General features: G+C 43.8%; 1 protein-coding gene across 5 annotated transcripts in view; it reads right to left on the bottom strand.

Annotated features, from left to right (window-relative positions):
- The window catches only part of LOC122091526 (electron transfer flavoprotein-ubiquinone oxidoreductase, mitochondrial), a 134,509-nt gene that overhangs the window by 83,642 nt on the left and 30,216 nt on the right, over nucleotides 1–20,651 (bottom strand). For 4 of the 5 annotated variants that reach the window (XM_042661528.1, XM_042661531.1, XM_042661530.1 and 1 more), the window contains exons 8-9: nucleotides 10,394–10,510; nucleotides 5,247–5,315 (exon numbers count right to left, since the gene is read on the bottom strand). In XM_042661528.1, coding sequence (XP_042517462.1) covers nucleotides 5,247–5,315; nucleotides 10,394–10,510 — 186 coding nt within the window. The remainder of the gene's footprint in view (nucleotides 1–5,246; nucleotides 5,316–10,393; nucleotides 10,511–20,651) is intronic. The other variant, XM_042661532.1, reaches the window with a different exon arrangement.

The raw sequence follows: 20,651 nt of genomic DNA, 5'->3' as shown, positions 1-20,651 counted from the left end.
AAGACGAAGAAGAAGAGAAGGAAATTGGAGGAGGATGGGATAGGATGATAGAAGGAAAAGTGAGGATGAGAGAACGGGGGGGAGCAGCCTCGCTGTGACCAAAAGAGGCGGCCGAGCTAAGGTTCTTTTGCTTAGGGATTCTCCTCAGGGTCCCCTCAGCTAAGGACACTTCCGCACTTATTAACACCACAAGGGGTTTGTTCTCCAAAGTAGATTCTAAAGATGTAATAACCATTCAATGTTCATCGACATGTTCAACATAACTTGGATTCCACCATCTCTCTCACCCACTCTCTTGGGCCTACTTTGGTCCATTCCACCATTCACTCCCTTGACTCCACTATCCAAGCCCACTACTACCCCTCCAATCCTTTTTACCCTCTTGGCCCAGTCTCCTCGTCTAGGCCCACCACCGCCTCTCAAGCCCATCTCCCCCTGGGATCCAACTCCTATGGCCCAGGCCATCTTTTGAACCAAGCTGCCCCCAACGACCCAAATCCGCATCTTGGCCTCACCCATGACCCAGCTCACCCACCTGGCCCATACCCTCATCTTGAACCATCTCCTTCGCCTGACACTTGCACCTCCTCCTAGCACCCTCTGCTCCCCTCCCTGGTCCTTCGGTCGCTGCCATTAGTCGGTCTTTGCGGGCTTCCCCAGCCCCCTGTCCTTCAAGTCCTCGGCTCCTCTTGCTGACAGTTTCTCTATTGTTGTTTGCCTGCAACACCAACCTTGCACTCTTGCCCCGTCTACAACCGCCTCTGAAGGCGTCAGCACCAGCTCGTCTACCTTTGCTCCTCAAGCCCCCGTCTGCCTAGCCTTTGTTTGCTGATGTTGGCCTTCCACCAATCCTTATCCTGTCTGGTCCCTCGACGGTCTCTCCTACCATTTCTGCCACCGCCATTGAAGCCGCTAGCACCACTTCTTCATCCCCTGCGATCACAAATGCCTTGCCTCTCGTTCAATCCATGACCTCCCCTGCTCCTGAAGATGTCCGCAACTCTGCACTAAGCCCCCTGCCTGGGCTACCTGACTCTCCGGATAATTCTTACCAACTTAGAAGGCGTCAACCTTGATCCGCCTCCATTATCAGACCATGCTGCCGCTGTCATGCTGCTCCCGATCCTTTGGGAACCCTCCTGCCTCCTGTAGGGAGTCTTGTTGATCCCCCCCCCAACAAATCCTACCTCCCCTGTGTCTCGGCCTTCAACTTTAAACAATATCAGAACCCACCATGCCCCCACCCCTGTGCACGATAACTCCTTTATTGCTCCCTAGAGGAAAACCAAACCTATTAGATCTTGCACCCTGGCCAAAGGGACTGGAAAACCCACAAAAATAACCACAAGCCTTCCCCTCTCCAAGAATACCCTCGCAGATCAAAATCCAAGCCCAAATTCCCAGCTTCAACATCCAAGTCCTCTCCCAACTTCGTCGAGCTCTCGATGCCCCCCATCTCCATTCTAAATGATCCCCTAGATAATTTGGAATGCCAGAAGTCTCGATTCCTCTGCCAAGCATGCTGTGATTCGTTCCCGCCTCAAGTCCTCTAATCTATATTGCCTCCTATAAACCAGTGTCCTTTATCCAAATGCCCCCTGCATTGCCGCTTCGATAACTTCCTCTTGGTCCTATTCTAACTATGAGTCTATGACCACTCCCCAACGGCATTTAGATCCTTTGGAACCCTTCCTCCTCCATGTCTCTGCCATTGCTTCCTCTTCCCAAGTCATTCACTTCTCCTTCTCCTCTTCTGTTGGGTCCCCTCCCTCCTCGGTGGTCTATGCTTTCAACAGTTCTTTTGAAAGGCACGCTCTCTAGGCTGACATCTGCTCTTTTTCCCCCGTTACCTCCTTAGCCCCTTAAGGCATTGGGGGTGATTTCAATGTCGCCTGTGCTACCCATGAGAAATCTGGAGGGTCCTCCATTGATCCCTCTTCTGTTGATCCCTTCAATGATTGCATTGATGACATCAATATGAACGATCTCAAATGGTCTGGCTCCATGCTCACCTAGCAAAAATATAGTGCCGGCTATGATCGGGTGGCTTGCAAGCTTGATAGGGTGCTTGTCAATGAGACGTGGCTCAATCTCTTTCCCTCCTCTTATGCCTGTTTTGACCTCCCGGGCATTTCTGATCACTTTCCTATCTCTCTCTTTGTTCATCCCAATATCTCTTTTGGCCCTAAGCCTTTTAAGTTCTTCAACATGTGGACCCTCCATGAGGTCTTTCGCTCTATTCTCAGACTCTTGGGCCATCCTGATCCTTATCACTTATTCCCCTCTCATTGCCTTTGCCGAAAAACTTAAGACTGTCAAAGCTTCCCTCAAAGCCTGGAACTCCACTTTTGGGAACATCTTGGAAAGAGTCAAGAAGAGGGGAGGCTTAACTGCATCCAATCTATACTGCAGCTTGACCTCCTTAATGCCTCTTCTGCTGATAAGGAAAATTTGATAGCCTCTGATCAATCTTCCCTTCTCTCACAGGAAGAAAGTTTTCTCCGCCAAAAATCCCAAATCAAATGGCTTGAACTTGGGGACTCAAACTCTAGCTACTTCCACCATTTTCTCAAAGCCCGCACCAATTCCAACTCCATTCCCAAGCTCCTCCTCTGGGGTTGACTTGGCCTCGCCCTCTGAGATCAAGTCTGAAGTTCTCTCCTACTTTGACAACCTCTTCCACCCTACCTCCCCTCCCCCTCTCCCCCTTACCCCTTACCCCCTCTCCCCCTTAACCCTAACCTCTTGAACAAATTTGTTCCTATCCATCTTCTTCCTTCCCTCCTTGCCATCCCATCTGATGACGAGATTCTGGCAGCTATCCTCTCTCACAAGTCCAACAAAGCCCCGGGCCCCAATGGCTTCAGTATGGGATTCTTCTCCTCCTGTTGGCACATTATTCGTAATGGCCTCATCTTTTCCATCAGAAGTTTCTTCCTCAACCCCTGCCAAATCTCTGGCATCAACCACTCCTTCCTCTACCTCATTCCTAGGAAAGAGGGTGCCCTTTCTATGGCTCACTTTAGGCTTATATCTCTCTGTAACCTCCTCTACAATATCATAGCCAAAATTCTGGCTAACCGGATTCATTTGGTTATAGATTCCCTCATCAACCGCAACCAATCAGCTTTTATTACAAGTAGAAGCATTACTGACAATATCATCCTCTATCATGAGATCGTCAGAGGCTTCGACCGCATGTCCCACTGACTTGTGGCTGTCCTTAAGATTGATGTCCACAAAGCCTTCAATTATATCTGATGGGACTTCATTTCCAAAGCCCTTCTGCAAATGTCTTTCCCTCCCTCTTTAATCCACTGGATCCACTCCTACATCTACACTCCTAAATTTTCAGCTCTCATTAATGGTAGCCCCACCGGTTACTTCTCTTCCTTTGTTGGCATCAGGCAAGGATGCCCCCCTCTCCCCTTTCCTCTTTTCTCTTTCCCTTGAGGTCCTTTGCCGCTTTATCCAATCCTCTATTGGCCTCCACCTCATCTCCCCTATCCCTAAATGCAAAGTCCTAATGCTCACCCACCTCGCCTTCGTCGATGACCTCACGAACTTTTCCAAAGCTGATCCCCGATCCCTTTATGTCCTCTCTCTGCCTCTTCGAATGCCTCTCTAGCCTCTGCATCAACCTCCTTAAATCCAACATCTTCCTCTCAAGAGTGTCCGATTCCCGTCGGGCCCATCTTCTTGCCATCTCGGACTTCTCCCTGGTCTCCCTTCTGGTTAAGTACCTGGGCCTTCTCCTCATCTCCTCCAGGCTCTCTGCTCACCAATGTTCTCCCATCCTTGACTCGATCAGGAAAATTCTTCAGCTCTAGAAGGGTAATCTCCTTTCTTATGCTGGTTGTCTAGTCCTTATCAAGTCAGTCCTCCAATCCATGTACCTTTATTGGTTGGGCATTTTCTCCCCCCCCCCCTTTCCACAACCAAAGCCATTGATTCTCTTCTTCACTGCTTCCTCTGGAAAGGAGCCGAATCCTCCAAATTCCTCCACCCAGTCGGTTAGTTTAAAGTTTGCTCCCCCAAGGTCGAATGTGGCCTTGGCCTGAGAAATTATAATTGACACCAACTCCGTCGGCATCCTGAAGCTCATCTGAAAAATTGTCTCCCAACACCCAGCATCTGGATCTCTTGGATCTAATCCTCCCTTCCCCCCCCCCCAAAAAAAATGACTCTCTTTGGTCTGTTGTGCACTTCTCGGATGCTTTATGGATCTGGCAGACTATTGTCTCCTTTAGGCCTGCGGCCTTCAATGGTCTCTCCTATGCTATTGGCAATGGCTCCTCCTCCTCCCTTTGGAAACTAACGTGTACAATCAAAATAGAAATTAAATCCTAGGCTATATGTGTAGTTCAATGGCAGTTGGAGGGTCTTCTATTGAAGCTTCTTTCTTCAACAATAAGGACAGCTGGCTCCTCCTAGAAGATTCACTTGAAGACAAAAACTGCAGGGGTTACTGTTCATGTGAACAGTAATTTCGTGACAGTTTTATAGTTTTGGTGCTGCATAGAGACTGGTTTGATGGCTGCTTGAGGGGCTCTTCTAGAAGACCAATTAGGAAACAAAATATGTTCTAATCAAGGGGCATCTATTCTGGTTCGATAGCTGCATGTATGGACCAGCACATGATCAAAAAGTGGGGCAAGCAAGGCTGGCTCGATGGGACTAAACCAGCTCCAAACTATGGGACAGAATTGAACCATGGTTTGGTCAGTTCGAATCCTCCTTTTGACAGCCCTTTCTACATCATGTTTACTAAACCCTCGTTTCACACAGTGTTTCTTGATGGTTGTGCCATGCTGGGCATGAGAGATATATATGCTCCAGCTTGAGGGGGAGTGCTGAGATTATTAGATTCAATAGTCTACCGAGAAGTATTAATGTACTACAGTCTTAAATTATGTGGTTATGAGTAATTTACGGTGGGCAGAGGTATACTTGAAATATTTACTGTTTTAGAAATATAAATTTGATATGTCTCTCACGATTTGGTTATTGAGACAAATTGTGAGCCCTGTTCTTCGTCTTCTTCTTTTTCTTTTCTCTTTACCTTGTGCAGGTTGTGTCCATTATTTCTCTGGTTTTGTTAGACTGTTCAATGCAGTCACATACCCGTACGAGCTATGCCACGTAAAGTATCAATCTTTTGGAATCGGTAACCCTTTTCCAAGTTAAAGGTTGCATTACAGGAAATAGTTATAGAACACTTAAATAAAACACAGGATTAAGTTTACCTGGAATTCTTCATATGGATTCAAGAAAGGATTTTGATAATCCAATGCAACCACAAGGCCAATGGAAACCTGCATAGTGCAACAAACGACACCTCATATACATCAGAAATCAAAACCTTGACACAGATCTTGTAATGACAAAGTACGATAATATAATTGACAAAGAACCTGGGTAGGTAAACTTTATTGATATCCAAGACCAATTTCAAGCACCAATCATATAAAGAAGATGGATCTGAATCCATTACAAAATAATTTTTTTTTTTTTTTGGATGAATAATAAATCCATTACCAAGCAAGAGAAGAATATACAAGGGAAAAGGGGGGAGATGAGGAGCTTAAAGGCAAATCCCAGAAGAATACACTCATGGACCACGGTGGCAAAGGCAACCAAATTTGGAGCTAACATCGAAGTAGATGGCTTTCCAAATCTTGTCAAAAAAATGAGAATTGGAAGTCCATCAATGAAGATTGTGCGAAGATTGTGCTCCATCTAGATATGGTTGATGATAGCACAAAAGGTGAGCTTCCCAATAGTATCACAAATGGAGGATCCACGAAAAGCCATGTCAACCCATATCCATTCTCTACTCAAGGGGAGGATTCTTCTATGAGATGGCCAGCAGCTGCTTACGACCCCCTTCCAGAAAGTTTAGCTTAGCTAAATATGGTTGACCAAACCATGCAATCAAGGCATTAATCCCCAAAACATTCAATGGCATAAGGGTCTATAAATATAAATAATGGACTAGATACTTATTAAATTTCTGCAAGGACACAAAATGCACCAGAGCAGATCCAAGATCTGATCCACATGCACTTTTAACACTTAAGATCCACCTATTCTGGGTTGGCTTGTCTAAGGATTAGGTTCAGATTGATATTTGGTTCTTGTTAGAAGTATGGCATGAGAAAGAGGAGTTGTGGCCGCTGACTAGTGCAAGCCACAACTCCCCTTAGGAGTGTTCTAGTCTAACTATAATTGGTTAGCATATAAGAATCAGGAGTTAGATTTCTTTCCTATTTTATTGCTTTCTATTCCCACTAGGAGTATATTTCCTATTCCTACTAGGAGTATGTAATTGCTAGTCTATATAATGAATTAAGCAGGGCAGCCCAATCTCATCGATTGGGACTCCCATTACCCAAATCACAACTCTCTCTCTCTCTATTGTTTACATGGTATCAGCATAAACGGTTCGAAATCTTGGCAAAATTTCAAAATTTCGGTGTTTTTTTTTTTTGGCCGAAATAACATTTTTACGAAATTTCGGTATTTCAGCTGAAATTTCGGTCTTGTTTCGGTATCTTGGTCATCTCGGTACATTCTATGTATTATAAATACCATATCTCGGTCGAAATTTCGACTATGTCTCGCCTATCTTAGTGGTTTCGGTTCCATTTGCATATTTTGAAGGAAAAACACTCCAAGTCTCCAACAAACCTCTAATTAGCCACATCATCACACATTTTACTTTCCATTAGATTCCTACAAGATCTACACATTCAAAGCTTAGGAAAGGTAAAGTTCTTCACCAAAACCAGGTAAAATTTTCAGAACAGTTCGACAGTTGTTGCCAAACAAAGGTGCTACTCTAAAACAATATCATGTCCTAATATTTTTGCATTTTTATGTTCCAAGCATGTTTATTAACCTTAAAGTAAGTTACCCACCAAGTTTCAAGTCAAAATATGGCCGTTTGACCACCGAAACAGTCAACCAAAAAAAAAAAAATACACCATTTCGGCCAAAATTTCGAAACGAAACAAAACTGGTGTTTCTAAACCCACTGAAACACCGAAACGAAACGGGATTTCGAACCTTGGGTATCAGAGCTTGATCCCTAAACTAGTAAAGTCGATCTCTGCTATCATCAGATAACTAGTAACAACCCCTTCTTCTCTAGCTTGGCTGTTACTGGTTCTTTCTAAAAGCTCCACAATTTCCTATAGGGGATGGTTTCATCCCCTAGCTTGCTGGTTTTTTCAATGAAAGTTTGATTGATTGATATCAATCATATGGTGTGAGGAGTCTACTCAGAGCATTGTTGTGAGTGATTTCTGGTTGGGTTTTCTGGTTTGACGATTGAAGAACTCTATTTGAAGAAATCGATTGTAGCTGTCAGGGTTTTGGTTCTCTATCAAAATCGATTTTAGCCATATCTATTCAGTGTGGTCTTATTTTGGAAAATCCTTTTGGGGTTTTATTCAGCACCATATTAAGGACATTCAATTCAAATTTCAGTAGCATTGAAGCATTGTACACCCAACCACAGGTATTCTCCTATTTTTCCCAACTTAGGGTTTTAAAATCTTAGTCGATTTCTCTCTGGTTGTTGATTTTATTGAATTTTGTCTGGAAATTTGGTTTGTTCCCTTGTTTTGATTGGTCAATTACATAAGATCAATCAGTTGTGTCATCTAAATCCCTTATAAGGAGGTTAGGTTGATTTTTTTGGTTTCTCTATCTGTGGATCGATTTTTGCTTCTTATATGATTTTCTATGAATATCTGTGCATCAATAGCTGACACTGAAGAAAAAAATGTTGTCACTGAGATGATATCCTCATCATCACATAGGATTACAGAAAAGAAGCTTACAGGGGCTATCAATTTTCGGTAATGGAAGAAAATTGTGCAGCTAGTTTTGACTGGTCAAGATTAACAGGGTCATCTAACAAAGGAGAAGCCTACTAATGACACTAGTCACACTACGTGGGATACAATTGATGCATGTATTTTGGGATAGCTATTGAACTCCAAGGATAACTCCATAGTTGATGTTGTTACTCGCATCAATAAGTTGTCCCAAGAGTTTTATCGGACTGATCGGAAGGGTCGGCCTCTAATTCAGTACTTTGCTGATTTCAAAAGGATGTATGAGGAACTAAATTTTCTACTTCCCATTAGTAGTGATGTGCAAAAGATGCAAAACCAACGGGTGCAGTTCACAATTATGGGTTTTTTGGGAGGTCTTGGAATAGAATATGACTCTATTAGTTCTCAGATTCTTGACAGTGATAAGGTGGCATCTTTTACAGATACCTATTTTCGAGTCCTACAGTTTCTTGAGAGAAGTCCCATGATTCTACACTAGCGGAAACCTCCGCACTTGCAACACAAAGTAATAATCGTGGAGCTCCACATGGTACAGGAAATGGTGGTAATAAGGGACAATCTACTAGAAACACATTAGATAGTTCAAGGGAGGTATGCACATGCCACCATTGTGGTAAACTAGGATACATCCAACGTTTCTGTTGGAAACTTCATGGCAAACCTCCTCATAAGTAGTTTACTAATTCAGCTACAGTTGATGAACCTTTTCAGCCTGGACAATCTGAAGGTAAGATGGTAAAAATGACTGATGAAGAATTTGCCCAGTACAATCAGTTTCAGATTCAAGCACCTCAGCCTTCCACTGCTACTCTTGTTCAGACAAGTAATTCCATTTCATGTCTTTCCTCTTCTTCTCACCCCTGGATAATTGATTTAAGCGCATCGGATCACATGTCTGGTATTTCAGGTATATTTTCTTCTTTTAAGGAACCCTTTGCTAATGTAACACTGGCCAATGGTTCAATTGTTAAGGTCAATGGCATTGGCACTATTTGTATTAATTCCTCCTTATCGTTATCATATGTTCTTTATTTGCTGCAGTTACCGTTTAACCTTCTATTTGTAAGCAAGTTCATACAAGCTTACAATTGTTTTTAACCTTTTATTCCGACTCATGTGTTTTTCAAGACCTTACGTCGAAGAAGATGCTTGATAGATATCATAGAGTTGGGGGATTGTACCTTTCTTAAGACAATTCTCCTTCCATAGCTTGTTCTGTACTCTGACTCCTCATCAGGTTCACTGTCGGTTGGGCCATCCATCTTTACAAATTTTATAAAAGCTTGATCCTAGTTTTAATTCTCTTTCTAGTTTAGAATGTGAGTCATGTTAGTTATTGTCCTCAGGTTCATAAACAGTCTGCGTCCCCTTCTGCATTGGTTCACTCAAATATGTGGGGTCGTTGTCCTGTAACATCTAAGTTAGGTTTTAAGTATTGTCACCTTTGTTGATGACTATTCCAAGATGACCTGGATTTATTTAATGGAAAATCGTTATGAGTTATTTTCTATGTTTTGTGCTTTTGTTGCTGAAATTCAAAATCAAATTAATATGACTCAAAATTCAACAAAGTGATAATGCAAAAGAGTATTTTTCTAGTCTGTTTTCTCAAAATTCAACAAAGTGATAATGCAAAAGAGTCTATGGTGGGAGCTTTACCTAACACTAATAAGATTAAAATATCCCTAGAAACTCCACAAATAAGATGCTTTGCGCAAATCTTACAGGCCTAGCGCCATCCCCAACAGCCGCTTTAAGAGAGAGAGCAAGAAGCTCGATGAGGTGGCTCGCGATAATGCTCAGAGAGCCTTTTTTTTTTTTTTGAGCTTCAATCAGTCCTTGTAGGGCTTCAACCTCCCTCCAAGAGTCTTCAACTTGCTTCCAGAGCTCCATTAGGTCTTCTTGTCGAATCTTTTGACATAATATAGCCTCTAATGAACCCCTTTGCTTTCTAAGGTTCCAAGAAAGACTCAAACAATAGGAAGGAGAAGCCTTAGTTGACTCTCAAACTCCCTTTGGCTCTAATACCAAGTTGGAAGTTAGAGATGAGGGAGAAGGAGAGAAGAGACTAAGGAACAAGGAGAGAAGTTGAGAGGAGAAAGAGATAGAAGAGGGCAAATCGTGGGATAGCAATGAGCTCTTCCCATCTTAATTAGGTTCAAACTAATTCAGGGAAATTACATAGTCCTGCCTAGGAGGTAAATGGGAAAAAAGAAAAACACAACTTAGGACAACATAATGTAAAACAGTTCCTAAACTACCCCTATTACATAAATTCTAACAAACGGGTCATTAATACCCTTGTAAGATCAAAAAAGCAACTTGAATTTAAAGACTATAGCAATACTCTATGTCTCAAATAATGAACAGTACAGGAGAAGGATGAGGAACATGAATTACCAAGTAAAGGCAAATCTTAAAAATATAATTGAAACAATCAATAATCAGATCAAAGCTTACTTAATCAGAAGGCAAGAAAAATCAAGAAGCCATCCATCAATGTATCAATAGGTAGAAAGAAAAAGTACCTGTCTATCTTTCATTTGGTACAAAAAAGATCCACCATAGGTTTTACTGTCAAGTGGCCATCCCAGTGTGTGAAGCACAGAACCAGGTTTATGCTTTCCTTCATCAATTTCCCACACCTAGATATCACACAAGTTAGGTACAAGCTACTGAAATCAAGAGGCAGGTCTTTCTCACAGCTATAACAGGAAGTCTACCTAAGGATGCTGATCACCTGTGGTCATGTAAGTGAGCCAGGGATTTCAGACTGGACATGAAATCAGCCAACCAAGTTATCTAACATGGCTTAATGTCACAACTAAAAGCATATACATTTTTTATATGGTGAGCCTTCTCATGGAGCCAATCTCATCACACCCGGGGAGAGAATTAGTCACAGGGATCAAAGGAAATTTTGGTGGAGGATGGTAAAAAATTGGCTTACAAGCACAAAAGAAGGAATAGGAAAATATACAATAAGCATGATTTCAGAGCCTTGAGAGACCCCCTAGGGCCAGCAATAAAAGTATTTCAAATGCAAGTATATGGCAGGTTAGCTCTCTAGGGATGGTAGACAATGAATGAGCAGTTACAAATCATAAAAATTGCAGGCAGAAACTCAGGCTTGCCTCTCCCAACCCCCTCCCCCACTATGACCTGACTGTCCATGGCCTCCCCTCTAGCTCCGGCTGCTGGTATCCCCCCTCCTCTCCCTAATGCCAACCCTCGCCTTTCCCTCAGCCATTCCCCTCCCTGACCCTAGTTCCCGTGTCTGTGCGTCCTCTCCCACTTCCCGAGAGGGCATCCCCGTTCACTTCATCCCCTCCCCTGTTATCAAGGACAAAAAATTGGGCATCTGCCCTGCTGGATTGCTGCAATCTGAGATTTACAAATGGAGGAACTGCCTGACTGGGTACTTTCTTGGGAGCCGACCCCCCCTTCAACATGGTTAAGATGTCCCTTTCCAAGCAATGGAGGATCAGAGGATCTCTGTCAACTTACCTGTTGGACAATGGAATTTTCATTTTAAATTCTCCGACAAAGATGACAAATGCAATGCGCTCAACGGTGGCCCCTGGCAAGTCGGGAAAAGGCCTATCTTCCTTAAGCAGTGGACCCAACATTCCAGCCTCAGCAAGGTGGATCTTCACACTATTCCAATATGGATTGCTCTCCCTAACCTCCCTTTCATTATTGGTGTGATAAAGGGTTGAGAATTCTGGTATCTGTTATTGGCATCCCCCTATACACTGATGAACAAAGAAGATGGACCAACTTGCCTATGCCCGAATTTGTGTTGAAATCTCGGCCAATAACCCTCCGCCTCCCTCTGTTACTATCATCAACGATGAAGGCTTCTCCTTCGACCAAATAATTCACATTGAAATGCTCCCTCCCTGCTGTTGTGTGCAAGATTTTTGGGTATCATACCAAGCAATGCTCTCCCAAAGCTGGTGCGAACCTCCCCTTGCCCCCTTCAAATCTCTCTGAGAAGTCCATCATCCATAACACGACCTCCTCTGGATTTCCTCCGCCCCATCACTTCTCGCGTCCTTCTGGGTTCAGAGATTCCTGGCGGGGAAGGACCACCAGCAGATCCCAGCATCCCGTAGCAGAAGTCTCATGCCTCCTTTGGCTCCCCTCAACGTAGGTCTTTATCCGCTGGTTCCTTACTGTCTGATCCATCATACGTTGCCACTATCATCGAAGGGCACAATCCCTTCTCTGTGCTGCAATCCCTTGCTACATCAGACGATGGTGACTATCGCTCAGACGTCGCAGCAGATGCCGCCTTTTTGTCCAAGCGATCACATCCCACCGCCCCCTCTCCTTCCCCTTCCTACAACTAACCTTCTGGTTCAACCCCACCTCTCTGGTCCGCCCTATCTGAACCGGCCCAACCACCTTTCTCTCAGCCGATCTGCCAACACAACTGACCATTCCGCCAGCTCGACCTCACCTTAACCTTTTACCCCCAACCCGACCCGCTGAACCCTCTTCTTTGCTCTTTGGGTTCTCCCTACCCACACTCGAGTCTGGCCAAACCACTTACCCTTTCTCCCTCTCCCGATGATTGTCCCATAAGCCTCTCCATTGTGCCTCCCAGCGTTATGCAAGCCCCTGCCCCTCCATCAACCGCCACTGCCACGTCTTCCCCAACCATTCTCATGTATCTGGCCACTCTCTAGGCCTCCACCATGTTGCCGACTGCCCCTTGCCTTGCGCAGGCCTCTGCCACTTCTCCGGCAGTCACCGCCACTTCCTTGGCTCCAACCTCAGCCTCGTCTCCTGTCGTTGCCACGTCTCCAGCCAACCTTCTAGTCTCTGACTGTGTCTCTTCCATGCCTCCAATTGCTCCCTGCCTTCCTTGCCTTCTGTAGGCCTCGGTTGCACCCCTCGGTGCCATCGCCACGGAATCCCATGCCACTGCCACTACATCCCGAGCCGCTACCTCTCGCCTGATTGCTGCTAATTCAACTGCCCCTACCACGTCTCTGCTCTGCCAGCTCCATCGCCAATTGAAGCTTCTGCCTTGGGTTGGTCTGCCCCTCCTAGGCCCTCCTTTGTTGATATTGCCGCTGCACCTGACCCTACCTTGCCCCCTCTGGGCTCTCTGGATCACTCCCTAAAGGCCTCTGCAGCGCACACTCGCCAATTGCCTTCTTCTAAGACCAATAAGACTACTAAAATTGCTAAAGGAACCAAGTCCTCGGGTAAGCAGTCCCCTATTGTCCAAGATTACAACAGAAGCAAGAACTCTTCTAAGCAGGCCAGCGCCTCATGCTCTTCTGAGCTTACTTTGCACCCCCTTCCTTCCTAACGATCCCTTGGCTAATTTGGAATGTCCGAAGTCTGAATTCCTTGCCTAAACAAGCCTACATCCGTTCTCTTCTCAAAACAACCACTCGGCCCTCTGCATCCTCTTTGAGACTAGAGTCCCTGAGCCCAATGCCTTTCGCATAGCCTCTTCTATTACCCTTCTTGGTCCTTGCTTTCCAACTACTCCTCCCATCCTCTTGGTTGTATCTGGATCCTCTGGGACCCTGCAAAGTTCCAAATATCTGCTATCTCCTCCTCCCCTCAATACATCCATCTCTCCATCTCTATCCCTAGTGACTCCAACCATTTTCTTTTCCCTGCCATTTATGGGTTCAACCGTGCTCCGGAAAGGCTTGCCCTCTGGGATGATCTTCGCGCTTTCTACTCCCAGGTCTCCTCCCTCCCGTGAGGCATGATTGGAGACTTCAATGTGATTCGTTTCTCCCATGAGAAACTTGGAGGCTCCCTTCCTCCATCTATGCCTTCAATTCCTATCTCAAAAACATTGATCTGAATGACCTTAGATGGTCCGGAATCAAAATTCTCTTGGCACAACAAACGTAGTGGCACCCATAGAATTGCCTGTAAGTTGGACTGTGTCCTTGTCAATGAAAATTGGCTTGCCACCTTCCCCTCTTCTCATGCCTCTTTTAATCTCCCTACCATCTCTGACCATAGCCCTATCTCCCTCTTTGTCCAGCATTACATCTCGTTTGGTCCCAAGCCATTCAAGTTCTTTGACATGTGGACTCAGCACCCTGGGTTCCTTCCTCTATTCGCACTGCTTGGGATGTCCTTGTTCAAGCTTTATCCTCTCCCCTAATAGCCCTTGCCCGGAAGTTTAAGAATGTCAAATCGGCCCTCAAAGCCTGGAATCTCTTAACCTTTGGCAACATATCCTCTCAAGTCTCTCTTTGCAAAGATAAGCTTGCCTCCATCCAATCCTACCTTATGCTTGACCATCTCAACCCCCTTTTTGCTGAGGAGGAGAAAGCCTCCTCCGTCGAGCTCTCTTCCCTCATTGCCTAAGAAGAGAGTTTCCTCAAACAGAAATCCCGCATCAAATGACTAGAACTTGGTGACTCTAACTTTGCCTATTTCGCCGCTCCCTAAGGGATAGATCTAACTCCAACTCCAACTCCATCCTCAAGCTCACTTCCAGTGATGGCTCCACCTTCTCCCACCCTGAGGCCATCAAAGATGAAGTTGCTACCAAATTTTCTCGCATCCTTGAGCCCCCGTCCCATTCTTCCCCCTCCCCCTTCCCCAAAGTCCTCCTCAATAAATTTGTCCCCCCCCCCCCACCTCCTTGCCCCCCTTCATGCCATTCCCTCTTCTGATGAGATCAAGGCTGCCATCCTTTCCCACAAAGCAGGCAAAGCCCTTGGCCCCAATGATTTTGGCATGGCTTTTTTTCTTCTTGTTGGGACATCATTGAAGTTGATCTTATCAAAAGGCCATTAGAAGCTTCTTCTTTAATCCCTCCCAAATTCAAAGTGTGAACAACACCTTTCTTTGCTTGATCCCGAAATCTGAGGGAGCTTCCTCCTTATCCAATTTCAGGCCCATTTCTCTTTGCAACCTTCTATACAAATTCATTTCCAAGATTATTGCCAACCAGCTTCAAACAGTCATGAGATCATCGAAGGCTTCTCTAGAAAGTCCCATTCTCCGGCTGCCCTCCTCAAAATTAATATCCATAAAGCATTTGACACAATCAAATGGGATTTCATTGTCATGACCTTACATGAGATGGCCTTCCCCCAGTCTTTATCCACTGGATCCACTCTTGTATTTCCTCCCCCCACTTCTTATCCTTGTTAATGGTTGTCTGGCTAGCTTCTTCCCCTCCTCTGCTGGTATTCGCCAAGGCTGCCCCCTCGCCCTTGAAGTCCTTTCCGAATCCATCCAATCCTCCATTGACAACCATCTCATCTCTCCCATTCCTAAGTTTAAAGCCCTCAATCTGACTCATCTCGCTTTTGCTGATGACGTTATAATTTTCTCTAGGGCTGACCCTGCCTCCATCAGCTCCATTATGTCCTCCCTTCAACTGTTTGAATCCATCTCTAGGCTCAAGGGCAACCTCCTCAAGTCGCTTCTTCTTAATTGGTGTCTCTGAATCAACCTCCGCCTCCCTCCTCAGCTTAACGGGCTTCTCCCCGGGTTCCTTCCCGGTAAAATACCTTGGCCACCCTCTCATCACAGCTAGATTGTCGGTTCAGCAATGCACCCCAATGCTTGACCCCATTAAAAAGCACCTTCAACTTTGGAAAGGCAAGCTCCTTTCTTACACGGACCATCTTATGCTCATCAAGTTTGTTCTTCAATCATGCTACATTTACTAGACTGGAATCTTTCAGCTCCCTAAGTCCACTATCAAGATGATTGAATCCTTGATGTGCTCCTTCCTCTAGAAAGGTACCGACGTTCCTCGCTTCCTTCATCTAATCGGTTTGGCCTCCATCTGCCTTTCCCTCCATGAAGGTGGTTTAGAGATCTACAGAATCAAGGAAGCCAATACTGCTGGCCTCCTCAAGCTTACCTGGAAGCTTGTCTCCAAGCACAATAGTATCTAGGTCTTGTGGGTCGACTCCTTTCTCCTGAAAAGAGACTCCCTTTGGATTGTCTCCCCTTCCCTCAACCCCTTTAGGTTTGCCGGATGGTTCGAGAACTCGAGCAAAACATGCCAAATTTCACATGTTTCACAGGTATTGCCAACGGTCGAAACAAAACCTCTGGTAAAAATCACCTGTTTCGACCCAGTCATGGGAAATTTTGACATTTTCAACCTAGTTCATTCGACCATTTGGGTTGAACCAGGTCCTATTTAAGTTGTTTGAAATAGAAATCATTCTCTGTTTCCACATATTTCGACCATCTCTTGTGATTTTTTTCCCCCAAGTGTGGGAAACTTGGGGAAATAGTAAGGATTTTCATTTTTTTACTACCACACTTGAATCTAAGGGTGATTAGTGCATCCTCTACATAAGAAAGGCATCTTGGACCAAAAAGGTAAGTCTCAACTTCCCAAAAAAATATTTGTTTTATATAATATGTTAGTAAATGGGGTAGAATCATGTAATTTTTCTATATGTTGATTATGATGACCCGATCTACGCATTCACGGTGGCCGAATTTTTTTTTTATGTTGCTGCTTTTTTTAATTTTCTGTTTTTAAAAATGCATTTACCTACAACATTTTTTGAAAAAAAATGGGTTAATAGTTGGTCTTTGGTGTTCAATTTAATATATGTTCAACATCATCAGCTGATCTACAACTTGGTGGTTTCAGTTTTTTTTTTTTTTTTTTTTTCAAAAATTCATTGAATATATTCTGAAATTATTTTAAAAATGAAAAAAATTACGAAAAATTGTCTATTATAGTTTGAAAATTCAAGAAATTTATTGAATGTATTACAAATGCATTTACAATCATGTTTGTAAACTAATGTGATATTTCTTAATTACTTATTATTTATTTATTAAATAATTATTTTTAAAATATTTTTAAATAGGGAAAAAATATAAAGCTTTGTTGGGAATTTGCAATTGTCTTTAATTGTTCTATGAGTCATTATGGATGCATATATGTTTATAATTGGTCTCTTTTTTGTTTGAACAGTGTTTGTAGGAAGATTTTAAGTGTTGCATAACGACAGATAGAGGTGGGGACATTGCATGGCTGTATGGGAGACCCCTATCAGCTGATAAGAGGAAGTCACAATATAATTGCCAGAAAAAAAAATCAAGTCTGGTGGGGCCACAAGATTAAAGTGGCATCTAGCAGGTGGGGACAGGAATGTGTTAGGCTGCCCTAATTTATCCAATGAGATCAAGAGGAGCATATTGGAGAATTTAAAAGGAGGGTTGCAGAAGAGGAAGGAGAAGAAGGCAGTTTGGGATGAATACCATAATACTTGTCTTGAGTCATTGCCAGAGTTAGGGGAGCAAGATTATGACAGTGAGGAACCTTACTTGGATGATGTACAAACGGTACAAGAGGCTGAACAATTGAGGAGGACTTTTGTAGCAAGCAGAGCCCAGCTTGATATTGATGAGGAAAGACGAGTACAGAGGGCTAGGGGAGCTGGTTCATCTAGAGCAGTTGAAGAATACCCTGAGCCACAGAGGAGGAGGTTGAGACATAGAGAGCCAGATGTTCTGTTGAGGAGGTCCCAGAGTGTGAGCGACCAAGCCCCACCCCCACCACCATCACCATCTGGTAACCGTAATGTTGACGTTCTCCAATCTGATCCTGTACTGTATCAAAGGCAGGACTCGAGACAGTTAAAATTTAAGCAAGTGTGGACCAATGTTAAGGAGACAATGGGGATGGCTTTCTCCAAGTGAGCTTTCTATCATATCATTCCAGCCAATGTGACCACAGGGTCATATTACCAAAACATGCTGGATGAGATTGGTAGAGCTGGCCCAGGTGTGAAGGGGCCAACAACTTATGAGATGTACAATGTATATTTGCCAAAGCAGAAGAAAGAGTTGGTAGATTACATTGCGGATCTGAAGCCAACGTGGGAGTATTATGGGGTGGCTATGATGTGTGATGGATGGATTGGACCCACTAGATGGTCCATCATCAATTTCATGGTGAATTGTGATGGAAGGACAAGCTTCCAAAAGTCAGTTGACGCATCCAACGAGAAGAAAGACGCAAAATACATCTACAACCTCTTAAAAGAGGTGGTAAAGGATGTTGGGGTCAAGAATGTAGTACAAATTGTCACTAATAATGGGAGCAACTTCAAGAAAGCTGGGGAAAAGCTAATGAACAATCGAAGGTACCATCTATTTTGGACTCCCTATGCAGCCCATTGTATAAATCTCATGTTAAAAGACATGGGAAGTTTAAAGATTGTAAAAAGTGTGGTAGAGAAAGCAAGGCAGGTGACCACATGTGTACAACCATGGGTTTGCTCTGAACTTGTTAAGAACAAAATGTGGTGGGGACTTGGTGAGGCCAGGATTGACAAGGTTAGCGACGAACAACATCGCTTTGAAGAGCTTTGAGACGAAGAAGTCTGGATTGAGATCCATATTTGCTTCTGAGCAGTGGTTTAATTGGGATGGATCTAACTCTCAGGGAGGAAAAGCAGCCAAGGCCACTATTTCTAATGAAAATTTCTGGGAGGATCTCAAGAAAGTGGTGAAGATATTAGATACGATAGTGAGTGTCTTGAAGTTAGTTGACTCACAGAAGAAACCCACCTTACCAATCATATGGGCAGCCATTGAAATGATGAAGATGGAGGTGGAAGCGGTGTACCGAAAGGGTAACAAGAAGTTCCTTGCCATAATCAAGGACCGCTGGGAGAGGCAGCTCACGAATCCTCTACATAAGGCTGGTTAGTTTTACTTTATTCACCTTACTTAAACTTGTTAATACTGAGATATGCTTTTACTTACCCAATATTCACCTTAACTATTTTCAGCTTATTACCTAAAACCCCAAGTATCAATACAGGCATAGGCTTGGCTTGAGAAATGATCTCATAGATGCAGTTCACACCGTGGTGGAGAAGATTGAGTCAAACCCAACCGCACAGAATATCATCAACATGAAGGTGAGTGTTGAAGTTATTAATTGATGCAATTATTAACCTAGAATATGAACATTAAGTTGCTAACATTAGTACCGACGTACAGATGAAAGCCTTCTAGGATGGAACTGGGAGTTTTGGCCGCACAGCAGCTGTTGCGGGTCGAGATACCACTGCTGCTGGTTGGTCCAATGACCTTGTTCTTTTCTTTCATATTCAGCTATGCACCATCATAGAAACCCACTTAATAGTCTCCCATTATTTTATGCAGTTGAATGGTGGGTGCAATATGGAAGACACTCACCCAACTTATCCAAAGTAGCAATTAAAGTGTTATCTCAGACATGTTCCGCCACTGGATGTGAGCGCAACTGAAGTACTTTCAACCTCATACACTCCAAGAGATGGAACAGATTGGGTGCTGCATGGCTATCGGACTTGATCTATGTGCACTATAATATGAGATTGAAAGAAAAGCACACACGCCTTGGCATGGAGAATGATACTACCCTAATCGAGCTTGCCAATATCTTCCAATTTGAGTCAGATGATGAAGATCCCCTTTATGAGTTGGTTAGAGATCGAGGTGAGCCACTTTTAGATGAGGCTGGAGGCCGGCCTAGCAGTCAAATTGCTTCAGGAATGGGTGCTGATGTGGAAGAATATATGTCAGAAGAGGGTATAATTCACGCTGAGTCACCACGTCCATTTGAGGCCCACCCTGGTGCTGGAATTGAAGACGAAGAGTATCGGTCCCCTTCATCGGATTCCACTTGATCCCTTGACCAAACACAAGGTGATGATGATGACGATGATGATGATGATGATGGTGGTGGTGGTGGTGGTCGTGTTCGTGGTCGTGGTCGTGGTCGTGGTCGTGGTCGTGGTGATAGATTAGCTGGCATACGAGTTGAAGAGGATAGATTAGCTGCCATGCAAAGTGACAGTTCCACAACCATATCCAGTTAGATTCACAAGGGAGACTAAGTTCACACCAAGAGATACAACGTTATCCTTCGGGTCTTCTCTCTCCTCCATCAAAGTAACACTATAGATCATTCTCCCATACTTCAACTCAAATTAGTTGAAATCCATCGCTAGATCTCAAAAAACATCGTCATCTTCTATAAAGTCATGAGAAATACATCGTCCCTTACCCGTAACACCACTTGCTCATTCATAGGGTGAACCATAAATGATTATGTAATTGTTGAAAGAATTTGGCATTAACGATAACAAAAGAATTTGGCAATAACGATAACTTCATCATTGTCGATAATTCTTTGAGAAGGGAAGAGTTGCAAGTCAACATATGTATTTCCAAAAGTCTTGTTGGAGTGTCAGTTATTGAGAAAATAGGGCATCCCAGTTCGGGGGTCCTTGAAAACCAAGGCAGGATTGTGGAGTGTCCACTTCTTCCACTTTCTCGTTTTGATTTAAAGCTCAATGCATATGCCATTTTGAGTCTCTTTAACAATCAATCAAAAGTTTTGAGACCATAATTAGTAGGAATTGATTAATTTTCAATGGATTAAACGAGCCCACCCCGCCCCACCTTCCCTTTCTTTACACTCTCCCTCACCCCGATGAACTAGCAACAACCTCTCACTATCCACTCCCCTAACCCTACACATACCATAGTTATCAAGGCGACGCCTAGGCGTCCAGGCGGTTTTCCTGGAGCCTAGGTGACAGTTGCCTTATTGCACTGTATACCGCCTTATGTTTTGGCACTTATTCATAAATAAGAAAATACCCCCTATTTGAATCCAATAAAAATAATTTAAAAATCAAATTCCAAAAGAATAAAAATTCAACCCCCCAGTCCAAGAAGAAAAACTAGATTTTGGTTATAGGGACGATTTTCAACTTTTAAATGCTGGAGTTTTTCTCAATTATGAAA

The sequence above is a fragment of the Macadamia integrifolia genome, chromosome 10 (genome assembly GCF_013358625.1).
Source record: "Macadamia integrifolia cultivar HAES 741 chromosome 10, SCU_Mint_v3, whole genome shotgun sequence".
Classification (NCBI taxonomy): Eukaryota; Viridiplantae; Streptophyta; class Magnoliopsida; order Proteales; family Proteaceae; genus Macadamia; species Macadamia integrifolia.
Note: the sequence above shows the minus strand (reverse complement) of the source record. Positions and strands in the feature narration are given on the sequence as shown.